The sequence below is a fragment of the Amphiprion ocellaris genome, chromosome 22, assembly GCF_022539595.1.
Source record: "Amphiprion ocellaris isolate individual 3 ecotype Okinawa chromosome 22, ASM2253959v1, whole genome shotgun sequence".
Lineage (NCBI taxonomy): Eukaryota > Metazoa > Chordata > Actinopteri > Pomacentridae > Amphiprion > Amphiprion ocellaris.
This window is the reverse complement of record NC_072787.1, coordinates 1,638,071-1,659,463: the sequence shown is the minus strand read 5'-3', so window position 1 is coordinate 1,659,463 and position 21,393 is coordinate 1,638,071. Positions and strand designations below refer to the sequence as shown.

The 21,393-nt window shown below is 39.8% G+C and overlaps 1 protein-coding gene across 2 annotated transcripts in view; it reads right to left on the bottom strand.

The window, feature by feature from the left end:
- Positions 1-20,928, bottom strand: part of zcchc2 (zinc finger, CCHC domain containing 2) — a 37,849-nt gene extending 16,921 nt beyond the window's left edge. For both annotated transcript variants that reach the window (XR_008600411.1, XM_023296559.3), the window contains exons 1-7: positions 20,006-20,928; positions 14,291-14,411; positions 12,911-12,981; positions 6,780-6,851; positions 5,623-5,723; positions 4,162-4,265; positions 1,402-1,464 (exon numbers count right to left, since the gene is read on the bottom strand). Coding sequence is in view for 1 of the 2 variants with exons in the window: in XM_023296559.3 (XP_023152327.1) it covers positions 1,402-1,464; positions 4,162-4,265; positions 5,623-5,723; positions 6,780-6,851; positions 12,911-12,981; positions 14,291-14,411; positions 20,006-20,773 (1,300 nt within the window). In the remaining variant the exon portion in view is untranslated. The remainder of the gene's footprint in view (positions 1-1,401; positions 1,465-4,161; positions 4,266-5,622; positions 5,724-6,779; positions 6,852-12,910; positions 12,982-14,290; positions 14,412-20,005) is intronic.
- Between the last annotated feature and the right edge of the window lie 465 nt (positions 20,929-21,393).

The window sequence follows — 21,393 nt, the reverse complement described above, 5'->3', positions numbered from 1 at the left end:
AAGCCAGCAGAGGCAGTGTGATGCTTTGGGCAATGTTCTGCTGGGAAACCTTGGGTCCTCCATCCATGTGGATTTTACTTTGACAAGGACCACCTACCTAAGAACTGCTGCAGACCATATAAACTCTTTCATGGAAACGGTATTCCCTGATGGCTGTGGCCTCTTTCAGCAGGATAATGCACCATGTTACAAAGCAGAAATGGTTCAGGAATGGTTTGAGGAGTACAGCAACCAGTTTGAGGTGTTGATTTGGCCTCCAAATTCCCCACATCTCAATCCAATCCAGCATCTGTGGGATGTTCTGGACAAACCTCCAGGACTTAAAGGATCTGCTGCTAACATCTTGGTCACACCTTCAGGGACTCAAGTGGAGTCCATGTCTCAACGGGTCAGGGCTGTTGTAGAAGCATAAAGGCGACCAACATAATATTTATCAGGTGGTCATAATGCTATGTCTGATCGGTGTATGTCTCTCTTTATGTTAAAGGAAATCAAAAATGTCCTGTTTCTGATTATTCCTATATGTGATGTTTAAAGAGATAAAAAAGTGAAAGTTAGTGAAAAAAACCCCAACTCAAATAGAATTTAAAACCGTTCCTTGCTGCGAGCATGGCATCAGTTCTATGTTACAGCTACTCCAACGCACAGTTAATCAGGACAAGATCATCATTTAAGTACAGCATATTAAAGCACGGCTGAAACAACCTACAGCCAGGCACTAGCACAGAACATGACATCTCCACAAAGAATCTGGTGCTGCTGGGATGGCTGTTTATTTACTTTTAACAGGGTAATACTAGCAGTTCAACCATGCTTTAGGTCTTTGTGCTAAGCTAAATATGGCTTGCACCTGTCTCTGAGATTTAACTATTTCATTCAAAACTCCCCAAAGCATACTGTACTGCAAATATAAAAAGTATCCAGTGTTTTCCGTTTACATTGAGATGAAGGGCAAGTGCCTCTAACCTTAACTTTAACCCAACCTGTAATTACGTGATCAAAACTGCAGTATTAGAACTGAGTGTGTAAAGCCTAAGGTAGGCCAGCGCTGTGGTTACTGCTAGTCATGCTGATCTCAGTCCAGTATATCATCGGGCAAATATAGCCGTGAAACATGAGGATTTGAAACAGACTCAGCCTTTCCAAACGACCTCCAAAAATAAATGCTAGTTAGTTTTTCATGCCTACTGTGTAGCTGGAGCTACAGCTGCACCTCCGGTTAGCTGGCTGCTCCTTTGTTTTGTCTGTGCTTCATTCACATTATACATACTCTTGTGCATTTCTTTTGTCCTCCTCTCTGCTCTCTCCCTGCCCCTGCTACTCTCCACAGAGGAAAATGCTTGTCAGAAGAAAAACCTCGCTGTGGGAAAAGAGTTGTAGGAGAACTCCACTTCCTCTCACCTTCCTCCTGACTGGAGGCATCGGAGCAGTCTCCCTGGTAGGCCTTCCACGGCTGGCAGTTGCCTATTCAAAAAAACATAACATCAAATTTAGGTTAAGCAAATATATATGCAGTGCAGTTGTGTGTGTGTATAAACAGAGATTAATGGTAAACCATGTTGTCACTAAAACACTGTATGTAGTCAAGCATAATGAAAATAACAACTATGTGCAGCTACCAAAAAATTTCATTCTTTAAAGTATGATATAGAAAACTTAATACTTTGGTAAATACAGCGGTCCTTCTGATGTAAGTCCTGGACTTATGTCAGAGTTCTGTTCCTACGGATCTATGTAAGTCGATTTTCATCATAAGTTGGAACTCCGACAAAAATGTAAACAAACTTGTTCCGTGCATCACGATATCGATCAGTTCTTCATAAAGTCATGAATACCAATGACTTTTATCCATGCATGAATCATTTTACTAGAAGATAACAGAATATTGTAACGGACTGATATTGTTGTTGATGTTTCTTTGTTTATTGTTCAGTTCCAGATTTACCTAATGTCAGTGAACGTGCCATGTTTAGTTAGCTCACCTCTGATTGGCTGAGAGTCAGCAGTAGAGAGAGCTGGGAACGGCGGCTAATTCTGGAGCTAAGTTATGGGGTTTTTCTAGTTATTCTGGCGTTGGCTACGGTCCACAGTAGCCTGTGTGAAGGTTCAATAAACCAGCAGAGAACCAGATAAAGTCTCACTCATTCATCACAGAGGGTCGCTACAATATGTTGACCTGTTTTTACAACTTGACCCATGTTGGTCGGTGTTTGGTCCTGTTCCCAGCGTTTTATTCTAATTTCACTTCCATGGAGACGGCTTTCCTTTTCTTCCAAGCATCAGAAGAGTCTGACTTACGCTGGGAGCAGGGGTGAAAGTAGTTTTAAATTCTTGCCGGTATTATTACCAAAACCCTCATCTCGCTCTTAATATCTTAACATCGTGGCATGGAGTGCATCCCGGTTTCCCATGTTGGGCATACAACCATTCATTTCTGCTTTTAAATTGTTCATATTGACCCTTTGTCCAAATGGAAGGATAAGCAGGAGGCGTAGCATCATCATCACCTGTGCTTTTTTCTGGGGATCCTGCAACTGCTTCTTTCTCCTGACATGGTGCCTCCTCATCCTGACTCTCAGCTTGCTCTACATCTTCATCACTGGATGTTTTTCTGATTTTCTGTGGTAACCCATCTTCAGTATCCCTGTCTTTTCTTTTAAACATAGTTGTTACTTTCCTATGCATTATTACTTTGACAAAAAAAATAAAAAAAATCTTGACTGTTTTGTAGTGCTCCTCTCCGTTTTTATTTAAAATATCTATCTGTCGATGATAACCATTGTAAATCCTGTTGAAAGTATTTCAGCCAATCACAAGAACATGTGGAATTTCAGGTGTAATTTATTTGCTCGCCCCGTCCCGTTGCAAGCGGCGCTTGTTGACGTCTATTGACTAGTTGTGGAAAATGTCCCAGTGCAATAAATCAAGCGCACCTATTTGCTATTGGCTGCTATTGGCCATAGCAATCGCTGTGTTATGGAAGTAGACACACATGCGCACTCATGTACTGCTGAGTGAACTCTGGTTGATAGCAGGCAGCCGGGCGGCGTACTGGTGGAAGAGTGGCGTACCACCACCAGATCTTTTGCCGGTACATAGTACCGGACCGTACCGGCTTACTTTCACCCCTGGCTGGGAGCCATAATGAAGGATAAAAAGTTAGTGAATGTAGCACAATCCAAGGTAGCGTACAACCAGAGAATGGAAACAAAGCCGTCTGATAGCGCCTCATGACGATATATTCATCCGCTCTGCTTGTCAACTAGTTCCATGTAACCAGTTCAGACGTAATGATGAAACACTGTATGTCGATGATGTCATATACCGAGGATCCCCTGTATTATTATCGGCTTTACTTTGGTTCAAGTAGGACTACAACTATTTTCATTATCAATTAATCTGCCAATTATGAACACAATTAATCAGCCAATCACTTGGTTAGATCAGAAATGGGCCATCACACTTCCTGGAGTCCAAGCTGACATCCTGTTTCATTCTAAAACCAGTAACTATAATATTTACAGTAATTTACGACCAAGAAAGAAGCCAATTCTCACACGTGAGAGCCTTGAAGCAGCAAATGTTCTGCAGCTTTTTCCTTGAATAATGGCTTCTTGAATAACTCCTTAAAATAGCCCTAGTAGTGAGATCTTCTCTAAGAATAAACATTTTATTGGTCAATAAACACAGTAGTGCAGCAGATATACATCAAAAACTAATCAGCCAAATTATTTAGAGTATGGAAGTAAGTGTCTTTAGGCCTAATTATCCATTAAACAGAGAAAAACAACATGAGAACAAACTAAAGTGACTGAAAATATCAATGAGTTGAAGAAATGGGGACATTGTTGGCTTATCCTTTGTAATACTTTAACATCCTGACCATACTATGTAAAGTGTCCTGAATTTAACTGAGCTTAATTGAAATTCAGAGATTGTTTTGCTTGTTCTAGAAGAGAAAAGACAAAACACTGACACACACATGAGGATATGTTTCCTTAGGAGGCCACATTCACTGAATCTTCTACTAAAGACAACACAGTAGCTTAAACAGTGCCAATTAAAACGCCTGACACTTCACAGACTCGGATGGAAGAGAGGACGTACAGTTAGATTTTAAAAAGTATAGACATTCAGAGGATATCTCAGCCTGATACTCACATCTGCAGTAGGGATGTTTAGTAGAGTAACTGGAGTCACAGTTGAAGAAGCTGCAGACCTTTCTGGTCTGTCTGAATAGTGAAGGAGCAGACAGGAACCTTTCCCTGAGGAGGACAAACACAGAGACAACATGAGTGAGCAAAATGTAGACATATTTAAATCCTAAACACACCTATGAAAAACTACGACTGAAACTATACCACACATACTAAACATCAGAACAGCTTAGGGGACAGCAAGCTCTTGAACTATTGTGAGATTTATGAGACATAAATGGAAACGCACTTCCTTTTATGAATCTACATCAAGGAGGGAATCATTTTGTAATAAACCACATGTTCCATGCAGAAGTTTGACAGCAAACTTCTGCACACATCTTTAGATCTCTTTCTATGTGGAAATCATGCAGCTATAGTACATTACTGAAGCTAATGAAGCAAAAGCGTTCCTTGGACACCAGTTAAACCGAGTCTCATAGAAGGAAGTGGGCTCTCTGATGGAAGCAGCCAAAATGATTGTGATGCAGCTGCATTGTAGAATGGGCTACGGATTAAAAAAACTAATTGTGCTCGGGCCGATAGGTTTCACTTTCCACAGTTTCACTTCACAGAAAACGAAACTGTTCCACTGGATGCTGTGTGTGTGTGTGTGTGTGTGTTTTTTCTTCAGTATCAAAGTAATCCAGAGATGGATTTCTGTAAATCACAAGCTGCTAATAGCTAATTCTGCATATCTCTAAATGAAAGTTAGGAACTCAGAATCTATGATGACATTATACATCCAGTTTAGATCTGCCAAAGCATCATTACAGGAACTGTAGTTCCACAACTGTGACCATTTTATCCCACAAACACGAGCAGACAAAGAGAATGCCAAAGCTCTGAATGTCTCTTCTATAATATAGTCCAAACCTAGCATGATGCCTTTCAAATTCACAACACCATGAAGGATCTTAACTTTCTTCTAAGTGACTGTGGTGCAGTAAGGAGTAGGAATGGATTCTAGATTTATTATGTATAGGAAATGACCCTGAAAGAGAAGGTTTTAGGGTAAAAACAAGACAGATGTTGACCATTTATCCCTGAAGAGCTCTGAATAACAAAATGAAATGACCACGGTTGAGACTGCAGTTCGTGCTCCGTCGAGGCTGCAGTGTGCAAACTTTTCATGTGATCTGATATGGTGTGAACGCCAGAACGCACCAAACAAATCCATCATATTTAGCTGACAGAGCTGGAAGGAGAAATATTTTAACTCTTTCTAGCCACAAAAATGTTCAAGATTGAAGGACGACTGGCCACTGAAAGTCATTAAAGGAAATCCACAGATAAATGCATGCAGGAATAGAAAAAGATGCCTCCTAAAATGGACTCTTCTCTCTTAGGCAGTTCAAAAGGCACATTTTCATAATCTCAGTTGTGTTTACAAGTCAGAGTAACTTCTGGTTTAAATGAACAGTACCTGAGGTTCTTCTCCACCTCCCTGCTCTCATACTGGTCCCCCTGGTTCAGAAGTCTCAGGATGCTCTTCTCAAAAGACTCTGTGCACTGATCCTTAGGAAGCTGTGGGCAGAAACAGGGAACAACAAGTGAACAACATATGGGATGCAATAAACAAGTAAAGCTTTTATCATTGGACTACAGCAGCTACTACTGACTTCCCATGTGGACGAAACAAAGAATGACAAAAAAAACTACACAAAATGACTCAAAACTTCCACAAAAAGACACAACATGACCACAAAGAGACACAAAATGACCACAAAATAATTCAAAACATCCACAAAGAGATACAAGAAGACAAAATGACAAAAAAAACTACCAATGAGAAACACAAAATAACCACAAGTCACAAAACAACTACAAAGAGACAAAGAATGACAACAAATGACCACAAAGAGACACAAAATGACCACAAAGAGACACAAAATGACCACTAAATGACAAGGTTGTAAACCTTTTGGACAAACAAGCGTTCCCTTTCTTGTTGCATTGCTCATTTCTGCCACAGAAATGCCTCTGCTAATATTCCCTCTCTGTTGCCACTCCACAAGATCGCAGACAGATACGCGGATATTTTTTTAGCAAAGAATAAGGCCAGAAATCACTTATTAGATATCTGCTGTTATAAAGGTCATGAAAAAAGGCCAACTGGCCTTTGTAACTGTACATGTTAAAGGCACAGGTGTTTCTAATAAACAACGCTAATTATGGCTCCGTTCCGTTTCAGTGTCCCTGCAAGTCATGACAGTGTGTTAGTGAGCCAGCATGCACAACAGCAGGACTCTGAAACTGAATTTACTCATTAACTGCATTACTCAGATCTGTGCTTTACCTGCTGGGACAAAGGCCAACAGGTCCATCACTGACACTGTCCATTGTGCTCAAACACTCATCACAGCAGGTATCGCCTCAATCAATCAGTGACTCATTTTCCAGACTAGTCTACATGTAATTACATTAACTGTCTTAAATCCTAAATTAGAGTCCTCAATACACTAGATTACCTGACAAGAAAGTGTGATTCTTCTCACCTAGTCAGAGCCTCCATAACTCAGGCAATCTTGTCATTGTAATTGACATGTGTATAACTGGTCAATAACTTCAGCAAAGGTGTACCTTAAGAAGGAAGTTCTCCAGTTCCAGATGGGTTTTGGTCACATTGCTGGAAGAAGAGTCTGACCACTTCACCTGAAACACAAAATGGGACATTCTCCATCACCACACTGACTACGTGCTTCATGGTACAATGACACAGTAAATACACCCAAAGAGAAGACTATACCATATTAAGATCAGTTTATGAGCACGTGACAAATCTAGACAAATAAAGCCCTGACAGCAACTTCAAAGTAGCAACTTTAAGAACATAATGCCACAAACAAACCTTGAGGTCAACCATTATGGTTTCCATAGGGTCAATATAGATCAGTAGTACTCAGGAACACCAATAACCAATAACAATAAATACAATAGATATTTGCAATTGATCCACATCTGCAGCTAAAATGAAAATTCTGGTATCTAAATTATGAATAACACAAGTAACTTCTCAACATTTATCCTTCAGCATTGATAGACTACTAATTATCATGTTCAATTATGTCTCAGTGTATTATCACAATAATACAAAAAAGCTGAATATCAGATCTGAAAATCTGCAATCCAAGGGTGTAAATACAGCATTAGTTATACCCATGCAGAAGGCCAACCCTATCAAACTTCTAGTTTACACAAATGTTCATATTTCCAATGCAAAAAAGTCAAAAAAACAACACACATAAACCTGTGAAATCAAATTGTAAATAAAACAGATGTCATGTCATGTTCCACTGAGACACAAAGAGGCAACATATTAGTTCATGAGCTACACATGACCATGAGGAACTGGACAGGCTTCAGTAACACGTTAATAAACAATAGGACGATGGTGACATTCTTTTGGTTGTGATTAAATATCGTATGGCAACATTTAGCTGGGTGAACGGTCAAACACTTTTAATAAGCTTCTCATTCTGCCAGCTATGACTCAATATGCAACAACTGTGGGGAAGCATTTCTGTGTTAACACCAAATGAATTTATTCAGACAATCAAAAGGGGGATGACCCAGCTCAGTGAGGTTTTAATTCAATTCAATTCAATTCAATTTTATTTATATAGCGCCAATTACAGTCAAATTGTCTCAAGACGCTTTACAGAACCCATATGCCTGAACCTCCAAAGCAGCCAAAAGGCGACAGTGGCAGGAAAACACCCTTTAACAGGGAAAAAACCTTGAGCAGAACCTGACTTTTTATGTGGGGGGACCCATCTGCTGCTAGCTGGGTGGGTTGAGGGGGACAGAATAAGCATATCTAATCCCAGTTAGTTAATTCAGTTCACTTTGATGACCACACAACCACAGCTGGGGGATTTCACTAAATGGATCTCGATTAAATAGGAAAGCATTAGGGCTGCAACAACGAATTGATAAAATTGATAATAATCGATTATTAAAAGCGTTGGCAACGGATTTCATTATCGATTCGTTGTGTCGCGTGATTCGTGCGTCACTCGCCATGTCGCGGAGCGTCTACTCCACCTGCAGAGCTTTGTCAATGCTGGCTGACGGAAATAAAGTTTTTGTTTTTTTTAAATAACTCCACCTGTAGAGCAAGTTGAACAGAGCGAGGTGGCGGCAAAGCAAAACTAAATTCAGAGTAATTTCAACGAAACATGACCGACACGGAGAAAACAATTAGACCGAAATCCTCAAAAGTGTGGGAGCATTTCACGCTTCACAAAACAAAAAACATGCGTAACATGCAAGCTTTGCAAAAGTAATATGAGATGGAACATGAGCACCACGATGATGATAGAGCACCTGAAACGCAACATGTCACTGACGAGGATGAAGGAGCTCAAAGGCAGGTAAGTCACTACATTATCCTACGTTTGTTCTGTTTTACAGTGAGGAAACGTAATGTTAGTCTCTCTGGTAGCTCTCCTGATGCTAGTGTTTGTTTGTTAGCTGATTAATGACAGTGATAGGACACGTGTGTGTGTGTGTGTGTGTGTGCGTGAAACTTTTTATTTCATTTCTATCAGCTTAAGCAGGGTTTGAATATGCTTTATAAATAAACGTAACTTGCCCACAATAGTAATTTAAAGATTGAGCCTCAAGTTTAAGTTTTCTGACAAAGTGAAGACAGTGGTCTGTGTTGGAGTGAGGCAGGATGAACTGCATTTAGACCGGGGTTAAATTAACTTATTACATCTACTCAATTTATATAATGAAGTATTTTTTATGGTGCTTGTCCTATATATATATATGTATGTATGTATGTATGTATGTATGTATGTATGTATGTATGTATGTATGTATGTATATATATATATATATATATATATATATATATATATATATATATACACACAAAGACAAAAAAAACAAACAGCAAAAACAAGACAAAATATTACAAAAATGAGACACAAAATGACAAAAGAACAATCTAGTATTTTACTTTATGATCCAAACAACTTGTCATGGTCGAGAGATTATTTTAAATTTATAGTTTTACTAATTTACAATCTGCAGTTAATGTCTTCTCTGGAATTTTTACACTTTGAGGGCCGGATTGGACCCTCTGGAGGCTGGTTTTGGTCCGCGGGCCGCATGTTTGACACCTGCCGTAAGCATTACACTTAATGGAAACAAAAAGTAGCTGCATGCTAAAAGTCTTCATATCTAGAGACAGATAAATGATGTAACGTAACAAAAATTAAACAGGCCTATAAGGCAGTCTAAAGATGCGTAAGAATGTGTGTTTGTGTGCATCAGTGGGTTGTTCCAGTAGAAACAGATGGAGAGTGAGAGTGGCTTGCTGTTGTGAGCGCTGTTGGCTCGACTGTCAAAGCTCAGTCAAGCCAAAAGGACAGTTAGTCTCTCCTCTCCATCTGCTTTACTGAATTTATCTCACCGAAAATGAGCAATAATCTTATTAGTTACTGTGAATCCATGTTTGGAACACGGCAACTTTGAAGGAACAAAGCCGTCATCTGTGACAACCTGTCACTAGTCTGGCACCGGACTGACACACTACAGAACTGGAAAGTGAGATCGGATGAACATGACGGCCAACTGGGTCAAAAATAAAAAATAAGGAATACTGCCATGACCCAACTGAACCACACAATTTTATGTGTACCACATACGGGGGGACCACGCTGTTCCAACCCTGCTTAACCGGACCAAAAATGTCACCATGCTGGAGATAGATAAGCCTGACTGCCAGGGTAGCACCGGAGTACCCAGCACAAAGCTCCCCAGAGGATAGACAGGTCAGAAAGCCACTCTAGGCACAAACTCTCATGTTAAAGCTGTTAACAGATGCCTATGCACACTGAACAGGTAAGTCCATAGTGTGTTGTGGCCTGATTGTGGTTTAGGGAGTGTAGTAAATAGCAGCAGCAGCAGAGGTCCACAGGCTCAGATTGTTGAAACTCTCCAACACAATCAAAGATAAAACAAGTTGCGAAAAGTCTTTGCACACATTCATTTAACCAATTAAGGTTTAGTTCTGCAAGAGATGTCAAACTCATTTTAGCTCAGGGGCCACGGTCAGCACAATTTGATCTCAAGTGGGCCGCAACAGTAATATCTCAACAACAACAACAAAAAAAAAAAAAACGATAAATAACGACAATTACTAACTGTTGTCTTTGTTTAAGTGCAAAAAGTATGTTCTAAAAATGTTCACATTTCAGGAATTAAAAAACGAGACAAAAAACGTCAAAAGCGAGAAAAATTTGACAAACGACAAGAAACAAAATAAAGAAAGAGCAAAAAAAAGACAAAAAAGTCACAAATTGACAAAAAAAATGGACAAATGACAAAAAGGACATAAAAAATTAAACAAATGACACAAGCGAGACAAAAAAACCATGAAATGACAAAAATGATACACAAAACAATGATTAAAGCAAAACAGAAACTGTCAAAAAAAAACACAAACAAAACAAAAAGGAAACACAAGACGACAAAAACAAGAAACAAGCATGCAAAAATATGCGAAAAACTACAAAAGTCAGACAAAAAAACAAAAAACAAAAGCAAGACAAAATATTACAAAAATAAGAAACAAAATGAAAAAAGAACAATGAACAATCTAATATTTTACTTTCTGATCAAAACAACTTGTCATGGTCTAGAAATTATTGTAAATTTATACTTGTACTAATTTACAATCTGCAGTTAATGTTTTCTCTGTAGTTTTTACACTTTGAGGACCGGATAGGACCCTCTGCAGGATAGCTTTCGGCCCACGGGCCGCATGTTGGACACCCCTGAGTTATGGTTTTTGCATTGACACAATGTGTAGAAACTCGTGGCGGGACGTGATTTAAAAAAAATTTTATCTAATTAATTACAGGCTTTGTAATTAATTAATCGATATTAATTGCAGTTTAGTCAAATAGCAATATTTGACACAATAAGTGAAGTTTTTCAATTCAAATAAAATCGTGGTTTACAGTTGAATCAATGAATAGACATATAGGTGTTTATAATATAGAAAAAAGTGATTTTGATGACTTAAAGCCTGAATTTAGTTGTTTTTTCCACTGTATGGCACATAAAATCAGCATAAGTAGTTCAAGGAGCTTCAGACAGTTGAAAATCCAGAGATTCATTCTGTTCTAGGTTAAGGTTATTCGTCCTCCAAGGAGGCAGAGCCTCAACGGAGTAAAAACTTAAACCACAATAATGTTTCATTTCTATTTATCTGCATTTTTCATCTGTCTGCTACATTCACAGATTACTGCAAATCTAAGTGCAATTATAGCGATTTTATTCAACATTTAAAGACTTTCTGTAAACTTAAGCACTGTCTAGAAAAGTGGTCTATTATGGGATGGCTACACCGTTAGCATGACTCGTAGCTAACGTTAGCTCTGGTGCTAACAGCAACATGTTTTACATTGAGGTGATACCGTCGGCTTGAAGTGACGCAGTGATCAGAAAACTCTTTGTTGTACAATTTACACACAACCAGACTTTTATCCAAGCTGCCATCGGGAAGATTTTTAAAAGGAAAATTTCTGCCCAACAAACTCAATCTCATCTTCCTTCACTGTTCACCAGTGCCTGACTTCACTCAGTGCTTCCTGTGTTTCTTCTTCATGGCTACAAACAGACTTTAGGTTCATTACTGCCACCTACTGGGCTGGAGTGTTCATCAGAGTTATCGGTGGGACAGAAATGAGGGAACTGAGGAGGGTGCAAACAATTGCGTTATTATTTTTAACGCGTTATTTTCCGCTGTAATTAATTAATCGAAATTAACGCGTTAAAGTCCCAGCCCTAGTAGAAACACAATTTTGTCCCTGTCATACAATGAGACAACCCACCAACGTGACCCGTAGTAGGGTTGTTTGAAAGAGTTTTTTTTTTCTATCACTGAGCTATTATTGTTACTCTCCTGCTTGTTGCATCTCTAAAGTGCAGTGGGTTGGCCTCCTCCCAAAGCTGAGAGCACACACACCCACACCCCCACACCTACACACACACACCTACACACACACACAGACACACAGACATCGGGCGTTGGAAGTCTTCTGCAACATGATACTGATGTTTTAGTTCAGTAGTGCCTCGTTCAGACTATGCAAAACCAGCACAAAATTAGCCCCAGGACCACAAATTGACTACTTTCTTCCATGTAGTGTCAATCAGTGCTGCATGTGGGAAGTCTCATGATGTCCCATCACAAAAAAACTAGCATGTTAGTACTTTATTTAACCTTCTCTCCTGTTGTGTGACAGCTTCCTCAATGTACCCATGACAATGACCAATAGGAGTCCAAACCTCTCCTCTACACGTCCATTATTTGTTTACAGTCTTGGTACAGGGACTTTCTGTTTTTTCTCCTCTCTCTTCCCATTGACATCACGTAGGTTGTGAAAGGAGGCAGGCTGTTATTGGCCAGTGACCAGCATGCAGTCTGTCGTGTGTCTTGGCCAAGTCACAACAAGAATTTATGGCATTATAATTGCCTAATCTGATGCAGCGACCATCTTATCAGACACAAATGTCCTGTAGTATGATCACGGCATGAGATGGTTAACAGTCCTGATATCTGTAGTTACATCTGGTGGTTGTTTTAGTGTACAGCTAGACACACACAGACGTTTTGTGCTCTGTTGTTAACAGCTTCCCGTGTGTGCGCGTGTGTGCGTGTGTGCGTGCGTGTGTGTGATGTCGTTGCCCACCTCAAAGTTGTATTCCTTGTCTATTCTGGTCCGAGAGATGCCCCTTAGCACAATTCCCTCTATATGCACCGCTACAAAAAACACACAGACCAATAATACACAATTATGAGTCAGTCTGTCTGACAAGTTCAGGAGGAAGACAGCAGCACAGCTATTAGGACTAGCAAATACTGACTTTAAAAACACTTCCTAGTCACTGAAAGTCGTTTCATTGTAGGACCTACTATGAATCTTTCTAGAACAGGGGTGTCAAAGTCATTTTAGTTCAGGTTCCACATTCAGGACACTTTGATCTCCAGTGGACCAGACCAGTAATATCATAGAATAATAACCTATAAACAACCACAACTCCTAATTATAATCACAGGTACCTGGAACTGAACAATATAGTGTTTTACTTTATGATCAAAATAACAAAAGTCAGACAAAGACAAAAAAACGACCAAAAACAACAAAAAATATTACAGAAACCAGACACAAAAATGACAAAAAAGACAAAATATGAGACAAACGACTAGAAAAAAACAAAAAAGAGACAAAAAATTTGAAAAAAGTTACAAAGCAACAAAAAAATGGGCAATCAACATAAGCGAGACAAAAAAAACACAAAATGACAAACGATGCACAAAAGAACAAATAAAGCAAAACACAAAATGACAAGAGACACAAAATGACAAAAAATGAGACAAACAACCCAAAACAAACCAAAAAAAGAGGCTACAAATTCAACAAAAAAGTTACAAAGTGACAAAAAAATGGATAAACAACAAGAATGAGACAGAAATTATACAAATGACACAAACAAGACAAAAAAATGACAAAAGCGAGACACAAAATGACAAAAAAATAGACAAACACAAGTGAGACAAAAAAAACACAAAACAAAAAAACACTATACAAAACAACAAGTAAAACACAAAATGACAAAAAAGACAAAAAAACACAAGTGAGACAAAAAGGAAACACAAAATGACAAAAGAACAATGAACAATCTAGTATTTTACTTTATGATCAAAACAACTTGTCATGGTCTAGAAATTATTTTAAATTTATACTTGTACTAATTTACAATCTGCAGTTAATGTTTTCTCTGTAGTTTTTACACTTTGAGGGCCGGATAGGACCCTCTGGAGGACCGCTTTTGGCCCGCGGGCTGCATGTTTGACACCCCTGATCTAGAGGAAAACCCTTTTTTCAGCAAAACAGCTAAAACTTCAATAGGTAAAGTAACAAACATCCCATAGTTGGTTAAGGCAGGTGTCTAAGACTACTTTGGCACAGAGAATCAAGCGGAGACTAATTTAAAATGCTGTCTTGTTCCCTGTTACACCTGCAGCAGTTAGAATTCTTATGTAGAGTGTGTTGACCGTTTTCCCTCACCTTCTCTTTGTGCTGCCCAGCGGCTCGAGCGTCGACTCTGGCAGGGAGGATGGGAGGCCGGACATTCTCCTAAACCCAGCGCTGGGGAGGGCAGGCAGTCTGCCTTCTGACCCATCAGCTCCTTCAGACCAACAGGACACCAAATTAGTCACTGGATCACACTGGTTCACTGGGAGTTAAACCTTTAATTAGAGCATAATTGTAATGTATTTAACTTGATTTACGTTTAGCGAATAGGGCTTTCCTATTAGGGATGACGGTGAAAATTTCCACAGTGGTTTGTTTTGGTTTTCCCAGACTGATGGAGGTCATTTTTAGAGATGGGAATATTGGCCAGTGTAAACATATTAGTCTGTGATGATTTACAATCCAGTAGGAAATACAAATTCACTTCAAATGTTGAGTAGCCAAAAAGTAAAGATAGACACAGAATACAAATACCAAAGTAAACAGCCAAACTACACCGTCTACGTAAACACAGAATGTGGGACAACCATCTGACAACCAAAAGGAATGAAACAACTAATATGCATGTGTTTGCTTCTAATCTTTCCCTCACTGTGGCTTCTACTACATCTGACAGTAGCACAGTCCAGAGACAGCACCCTGCTCTAAAATGGCATGTGTGATTTTATTAGGAGCATCTTCACCAGGCCCGGCTCTGACTCACAATGACTTCAGCCTCCAGGATGGAACAGAGTCAGTGATACAGGCGTGCTATGCTAGCAGCTACTGAGGCCTGAAGCCGCTAACCTGCAGCTACAGGCGTCTGGGAAGCTCATTTCTATCCAACTCCAGATCCTGAAATATTTTTCATTTTCATATTTCCCTACTAGGCTGAGGCTGGAGACTGCAGGAGTGAATGTCTGGCACCAAACCAGTCATTTTTAGTTACACAACACTGAATGCTATCTGAGGGGCAACACAGACAGATAAACTACCCTTGACAATGACTGCTGGACATAAAGCAGCACTCATTTATTATGCAGTCTCTAACTATTTTAACTCCTCATTGATTTTACAATCTATCTGAGATTACAAATGAAGCTATTTATCCAACATTATGGCAGATCTAACCCAGTGACAGTTCTGGTGTTTATTGGCATCCCTTCTGAAAACTGTTAAGTGAGTGGATTAGGTAGCAGGACACTGACACAAGCTGAGAGTCATTTACAGTGGCTCACCGGTGGGGTGAGGGGTTTTTCATGCGTCGGTGGGAAGCTCTGACACTTGAGAGTGGCACCAGAAGAGCTTTGCATTCCTCACATGGCTCCAGATTAGAGAAGTTTTTTTCTCCATTTAAACACACTTGGTGAAACAATGTGTTGATCAAACGAAAATTCTTACTTTAACAGTTTTGTGTCTGTGAGGTCCAGTTGGCTAAGTTAATAATGCACCACAATTTGTAATGTTTCCCTTTGTTTTAGTGCAAAAAAAAACCATTCTGACAATGTTCACATTTAATTAAGTTTATAATTAAGTTATTAAAAGAGATATTTTTGTTGTTTAGGTTATTCCTCCTCCAAGGAGGCAGAGCCTCGACGGAGTAAAAACTTAAACCACAAAAATGTTTCATTTCTATTTATCTGCATTTTTCATCTGTCTGCTACATTCACACATTACTGCAAATCTAAGTGCAATTATAGTGATTATATTTAACATTTTAAGACTTTCTGTAAACTCAAGCACTGTCTAGAAAAGTGGTCTATTATGAGATGGCTACACCGTTAGCATGACTCGTAGCTAACGTTAGCTCTGGTGCTAACAGCAACATGTTTTACATTGAGGTGATACCGTTGGCTTGAAGTGACGCAGTGATCAGAAAACTCTTTGTTGCACAATTTGCACACAACCAGGCTTTTATCCAAGCTGCCATCAGGAAGATTTTTAAAAGAAAACTTTCTGCCCAACAAGCTCAATCTCATCTTCCTTCACTGTTCACCAGTGCCTGACTTCACTCAGTGCTTCCTGTGTTTCTTCTTCATGGCTACAAACAGACTTGAGGTTACCGCCACCTACTGGGCTGGAGAGTTCATCAGAGTTACTGGTGTGCCAGAAATGAGGGAACTGAGGAGGGTGCAATCAATTGCGTTAATATTTTCAACGTGTTATTTTCGCTGTAATTAATTAATCGAAATTAACGCGTTAAAGTCCCAGCCCTAACACACATATATATATATATATATATATATATATATATATATATATATATATATATAAAAAAATAAAAATTATTTTGCTCATTTTTCCTATATTTGTTTGATTTTTTTTTGTTTGTTTGTTTTGCTCATTTTCTTTTATTTCTCAGTTATGCCTAATTAACATTGTTTTGCTGACATTAAGGCTAAGTTGAAGAAGCTGTCAGCAGGGTTGGCCGTGACGCGTTTGAATGGCTAACTAATCTAGCAGCTAGTGGTAAGCTACATGGATCTGTAGATAAAAATCAAATTATAGTTTCCTCTGGAACCTGGAATTAAATGTCTGAAAAGAGTTCATCGTCCGGTTCGGATGAGGATGTGGACCCGGATCCGGACAGCCAGTGGAGTTTGGAGGCGTTTTAAACAAGTGGACAAATTACATCCACGGGTGGCAGGACTGATAGGTCGTGTTGAAAAACAATACTTTGAGCTATTTTGCCTTGATATGTTTTAAATGTTAAATGTTTTTTAATTTATGAACTGGAGGGCTTAATTTCTACCAAACACTACAATGGTTCTATCCATTGATCAACTAGAGGGGCATTCGCCAAGGCCAATGCCGTATCTTGCAATTTTAACGAAAGCAGACTGGAGCCACAGGAGCATATAAAGAGACAGTACAGTTAGTTTGTTTAAGGCACTTATTCACCTTCAGTAGGTCGCAGTCATCAACCCCCATCCTATTCTGAAGAAGCAGACAAAACTACTGGAGGGAAGCTAAGCAGCTCTAACGGGGTCAGCAGCAAAACATATTCTAGCCACCTAAAAAAATCAATACCAGCTTAAGTACACACTATATTTAGAATATTCTTACTGCTTATCCTCGCCGTCAGAGAGCCCTCTAGTTTGGTGCTATATTTTCTCTACTTCCGTATTACTCCACATAACTGTAATTGTGCATTGTATTCTACAGCAGATCAGTTTGTCTATTAGTTACAGTCCTACTGCAAAGAAAACTAATGATCTGTTTAATATGTTCTTCCTGTGTCCATGCTCCACCTCACCACCAAGATTCATGGCATTCGGCGTGGTAGTTTTTGCAAAATCATAACGACAAACAGACTGATCAGATGCCTTCACCTTAGCTCTCACCTACGAAGAAACAACCTGCTAACTCTGTGGGTAAAGACTGACAGAGAGCTGAAGAGACTTATTCTTCAAAAGCAACAACCACAGTTGAGTACTGAAGTAACTTATGCACCTTCCAGCAGCTTTAGATATTTAAATATTAGATATTTTGGCATGCAAGTACTAAACAAGGACGGCTGACCCTGGGGTATCTGGATAATCTTGAAAAAGACACATCCCCTTCAGATATTAAACGTGGACTGGCATAGGAAGATCTGTTTCAAGATTTAGTCAGTAAATTCAGTTCCAACATCCCTGTACATCTCCTTAACTAAAAAGACAGCTGGCCTCCTAATTTCCCTGCAAAGGATGTTACACCCATGTTTGTCTGCAATCAGTGTTTTTCCTACAATGCATCTGTGTTAGCTGTCAACAGGTAAACAACAACAACACCACCAGCCATATGACTTCAACTACACACACAAATATCTTACCAAAAAACCCTGCTGCACCCAACACAAACACATCAGAATAACAAATGAATAGTAGTATCTGCTGCTGTAGTGTAAATAAAGTTCTTCTCATACTCCAACATGTGTCCCCTCCATCAGCATTTGACTTTTCTAACAATTACTTTCACTGTTGGCTAATATATAAATTATTTTCTCATTAAGTTGATTAGTTGTTTGGTGAAAAATGCTGATCACGCGTTTCCCAAAGCAAAGGATGTCGCCCTAAAACGTCTTTTGTCCAGTCAATCGTCAGGGTTACTAATGCTGATAAACCTGGGCAGCCCACACCATTATCATTATTGTTATTGTAACTAGTGCCAATGGAATGAAAAATAACCACAACTTATCCAATAAATCCAACCCCGGGCACACAGAGAGAAATAATGAACATAATGAGCTCCTGTCCTGCCTGGTTGGAGTGAGAACCTGCAGACACCAGAATCAGTGAGTCAGATCTTTATGGAACACCTGCTGCTGTGGAGGTTCAGCTCAGAGCAGCTGGACCAGGCAGTCTGTTCAACCGTTAGCTTTATATCTGGGACAGCATCCAGTAAGCCTGATGGTGACCTTCATTGTATTTAGAAAGGCGATGGTAGCCGATAAAGATCCACAGCAACAACAAACTGTAAGTTACACAATGGGACCAACTGAGTCATAGCTGTATCCCATGTATATCTGAAACCATCTAACTGACTCTAGCTGCTGGCTGGTTAATCGTACGGCTTATACTAGAGGTGTCGAACTCATTTTAGTTCAGGGGCCACATGCAGCCCAACCTGATCTCCAGTGGGCCGCACCGGTAAAATCATAACAAAGTAACCAATAAATAAGCACAAATTTTCCCCCTTTGTTTTAGTGCAAAAAAGCACATTCTGACAATGTTCACATTTAATGAATTATCTATTCAGAAAACATTATTAAAAACCTGCAATTTCTTATGAAAAATAAGTGAAATTTCAACAATATTATGCCTCAGTTTATCATTTGTGTAGGCAGAAAACATTTAGTCACAGGTATCTGGAACTGAACAATATAGGATTTTACAACTTGTTAAGATCTAAAAATTATTCTAAATTCTCATTCATTTCCACATCTGTGCAGTAATCCTGACACACCACACAAATTAAAGGGGGAACTATTAAGGAAGAAGGTTAACCCTGTAAATAAAACTACATAAAACCCACTGCTGCAGAAATACAACATAATTTTGTTTAAATATTACTATATACATTATTAATTAATATACACTTTTGCTAACTTTCTTCTTTTTAATTTAATTTTCTTGCTCATTCTTTCTATACTCGGGTTTATATATTATTATTGTTATTATTATTATTATTATTATTATTATTAATATTAATATTAATATTTTTTGTTTGATTATTATTATTTGCTCAATTTTTTCTATATTGGGGTGTACGTATATAGAATTTTCTTAGTATATGAAATTCTTTTTTTTGCTAATTGTGGCCTTGTAAATGTAGAAAATTTAGACAAAAATTGTGTAAAAGTTGTGACAGTGCATCAACGATAGGGTTTAACTAAACTCTGTACTGAAGCTGCTGACTGATTTTATACTGCACACTGTTCAATGTCTTTAAATATTTTCACAGTAAGGACTCATTTTTACACTTTGAGGCCCGGATTGGATCCTCTGGAGGGCCGGCTTTGGCCCGCTGGCCTTATGTTTGACACCCATGGCTGTTAGCAGTAGCATTAGCTGTACTGCCATGGACGACAGCTAATGCTAGGAAAGGACGTTTCCTGCTGGAGTACACAACACACTCTGTCGATGATTCAACAGTTAACAGTGAAAATCTAAGAACATTTATTTACTTTTCCGTCACTTCAGCCAACTATTGTAGAAAGTCCCACCAGTTGCAGTTGTGCGAGTTCTGACCTAGCTTAGCATTAACTGCGGGGTTATGGCTCTTTACCTGGGCGTTCATTCCAAGCTGGCTCTGACGCCTCTCCTCCTCTATGGAGAGCTCTATTTTGTCCAGCTGTCCCCGGACAACCTCCCGTTGGTGGAAATGGAGAGCTGGGTGTAGGGAGGCCATGGTGAAGAGCAGCGCCAACTGCTCCAGAGGTCCAGCGGCTGCTTCGTTAGCGGAGAAGCCGCAGGTCTGCTCCGACCGCCCGGACACATTCCCGTCCTGGACCGGGGGGTGGTGGGGGTTCCTGAAGGGAGGGAGGGAGTAGAACGAGGCCGGGTCTACATGGCTCAGTATCCGAAAGAGTATTCCAGCACATTCCCTGCTGTCAGACCCCAGCAGAGACAGGCAGACCAGGAGTTTGGACCGAACCACCGGGTCCACCACGTCCGTTAAAACCCCTAAATCGCTAGGACTGTTCGCCCGAAACTCAAAGTCCCGTAAGACGTGGTAGTCTTTCCGAGCCAGATCCTCCAAGTAAGACCCCAAAAAACGGAGCTCCAGGGGTTGGCACATATGCAGCAGCCCGCACACGAACTCGATCCGCCTGGCGGGGTTCAGATGTAGGCCGAACCACTCGAAAACAGTCTCCTTGTCCAGCTGGGATGGATCCACATGGGGTCTGGAAGGGTCCTCCAGCCGGTCGAACACCGAGGAGGGAGATGCCGCCCCGGGAAGGTGTCGCTGCTCCGGCTGCTCCAGTGAATCGTCCTCGGCCGTTTCGTCGCCTCCTTCCTCGCCCGTTTTCATCGGTAGCTTCATTTTCAGCATTATCAGCACTACGGGAGAGGCTTCAGAGTGTAAACAACGGACCGGTGTACATAATGGATAATGCAGAAAGGAGAGGAGAACTAGCAGTCCTTTACACTGTTCTCACTGTTAGCTAATCATCTCCTCAAGCCCCAAGTGCCATTCTTCTTCTGCTCCTCACCCGACACCGCGGCTCTGCTCGGTCAGCTCATTACCGCCACCCTGCGGCTGTCGGTGGCGTTGCTCTGACCGCCAGAAGCAGTAAACGGAAATCCTCATATTCCTCCTATTCTGTACCTCCGTTGTAGAGGTTCAGGCCAATAAAACAGCATCAATCCATGGAGCTTTATGAGTTTTTAGTTAAATGGCTTGTCCAACGTAACCCAAAAATGGTCTAAAATGAGTTTATAACTGCCCGCACTGATCCAAAAAATTGTGCGTATTCAGGTAAATATTGCCCAAAAATGACAAAGATTTGTTCCAAGTGACAACGAAATGTCAAAAATAAGATTATAATGAACTACAATGACTCAAAGACTTACCAAAATGACAAAAATATATTGCAAATGACAATGACACTGTTTAACATCCGTTAAAAATTGTCCAGAATGACCCTAAAGTTGCCCCAAATGTCAAGATTA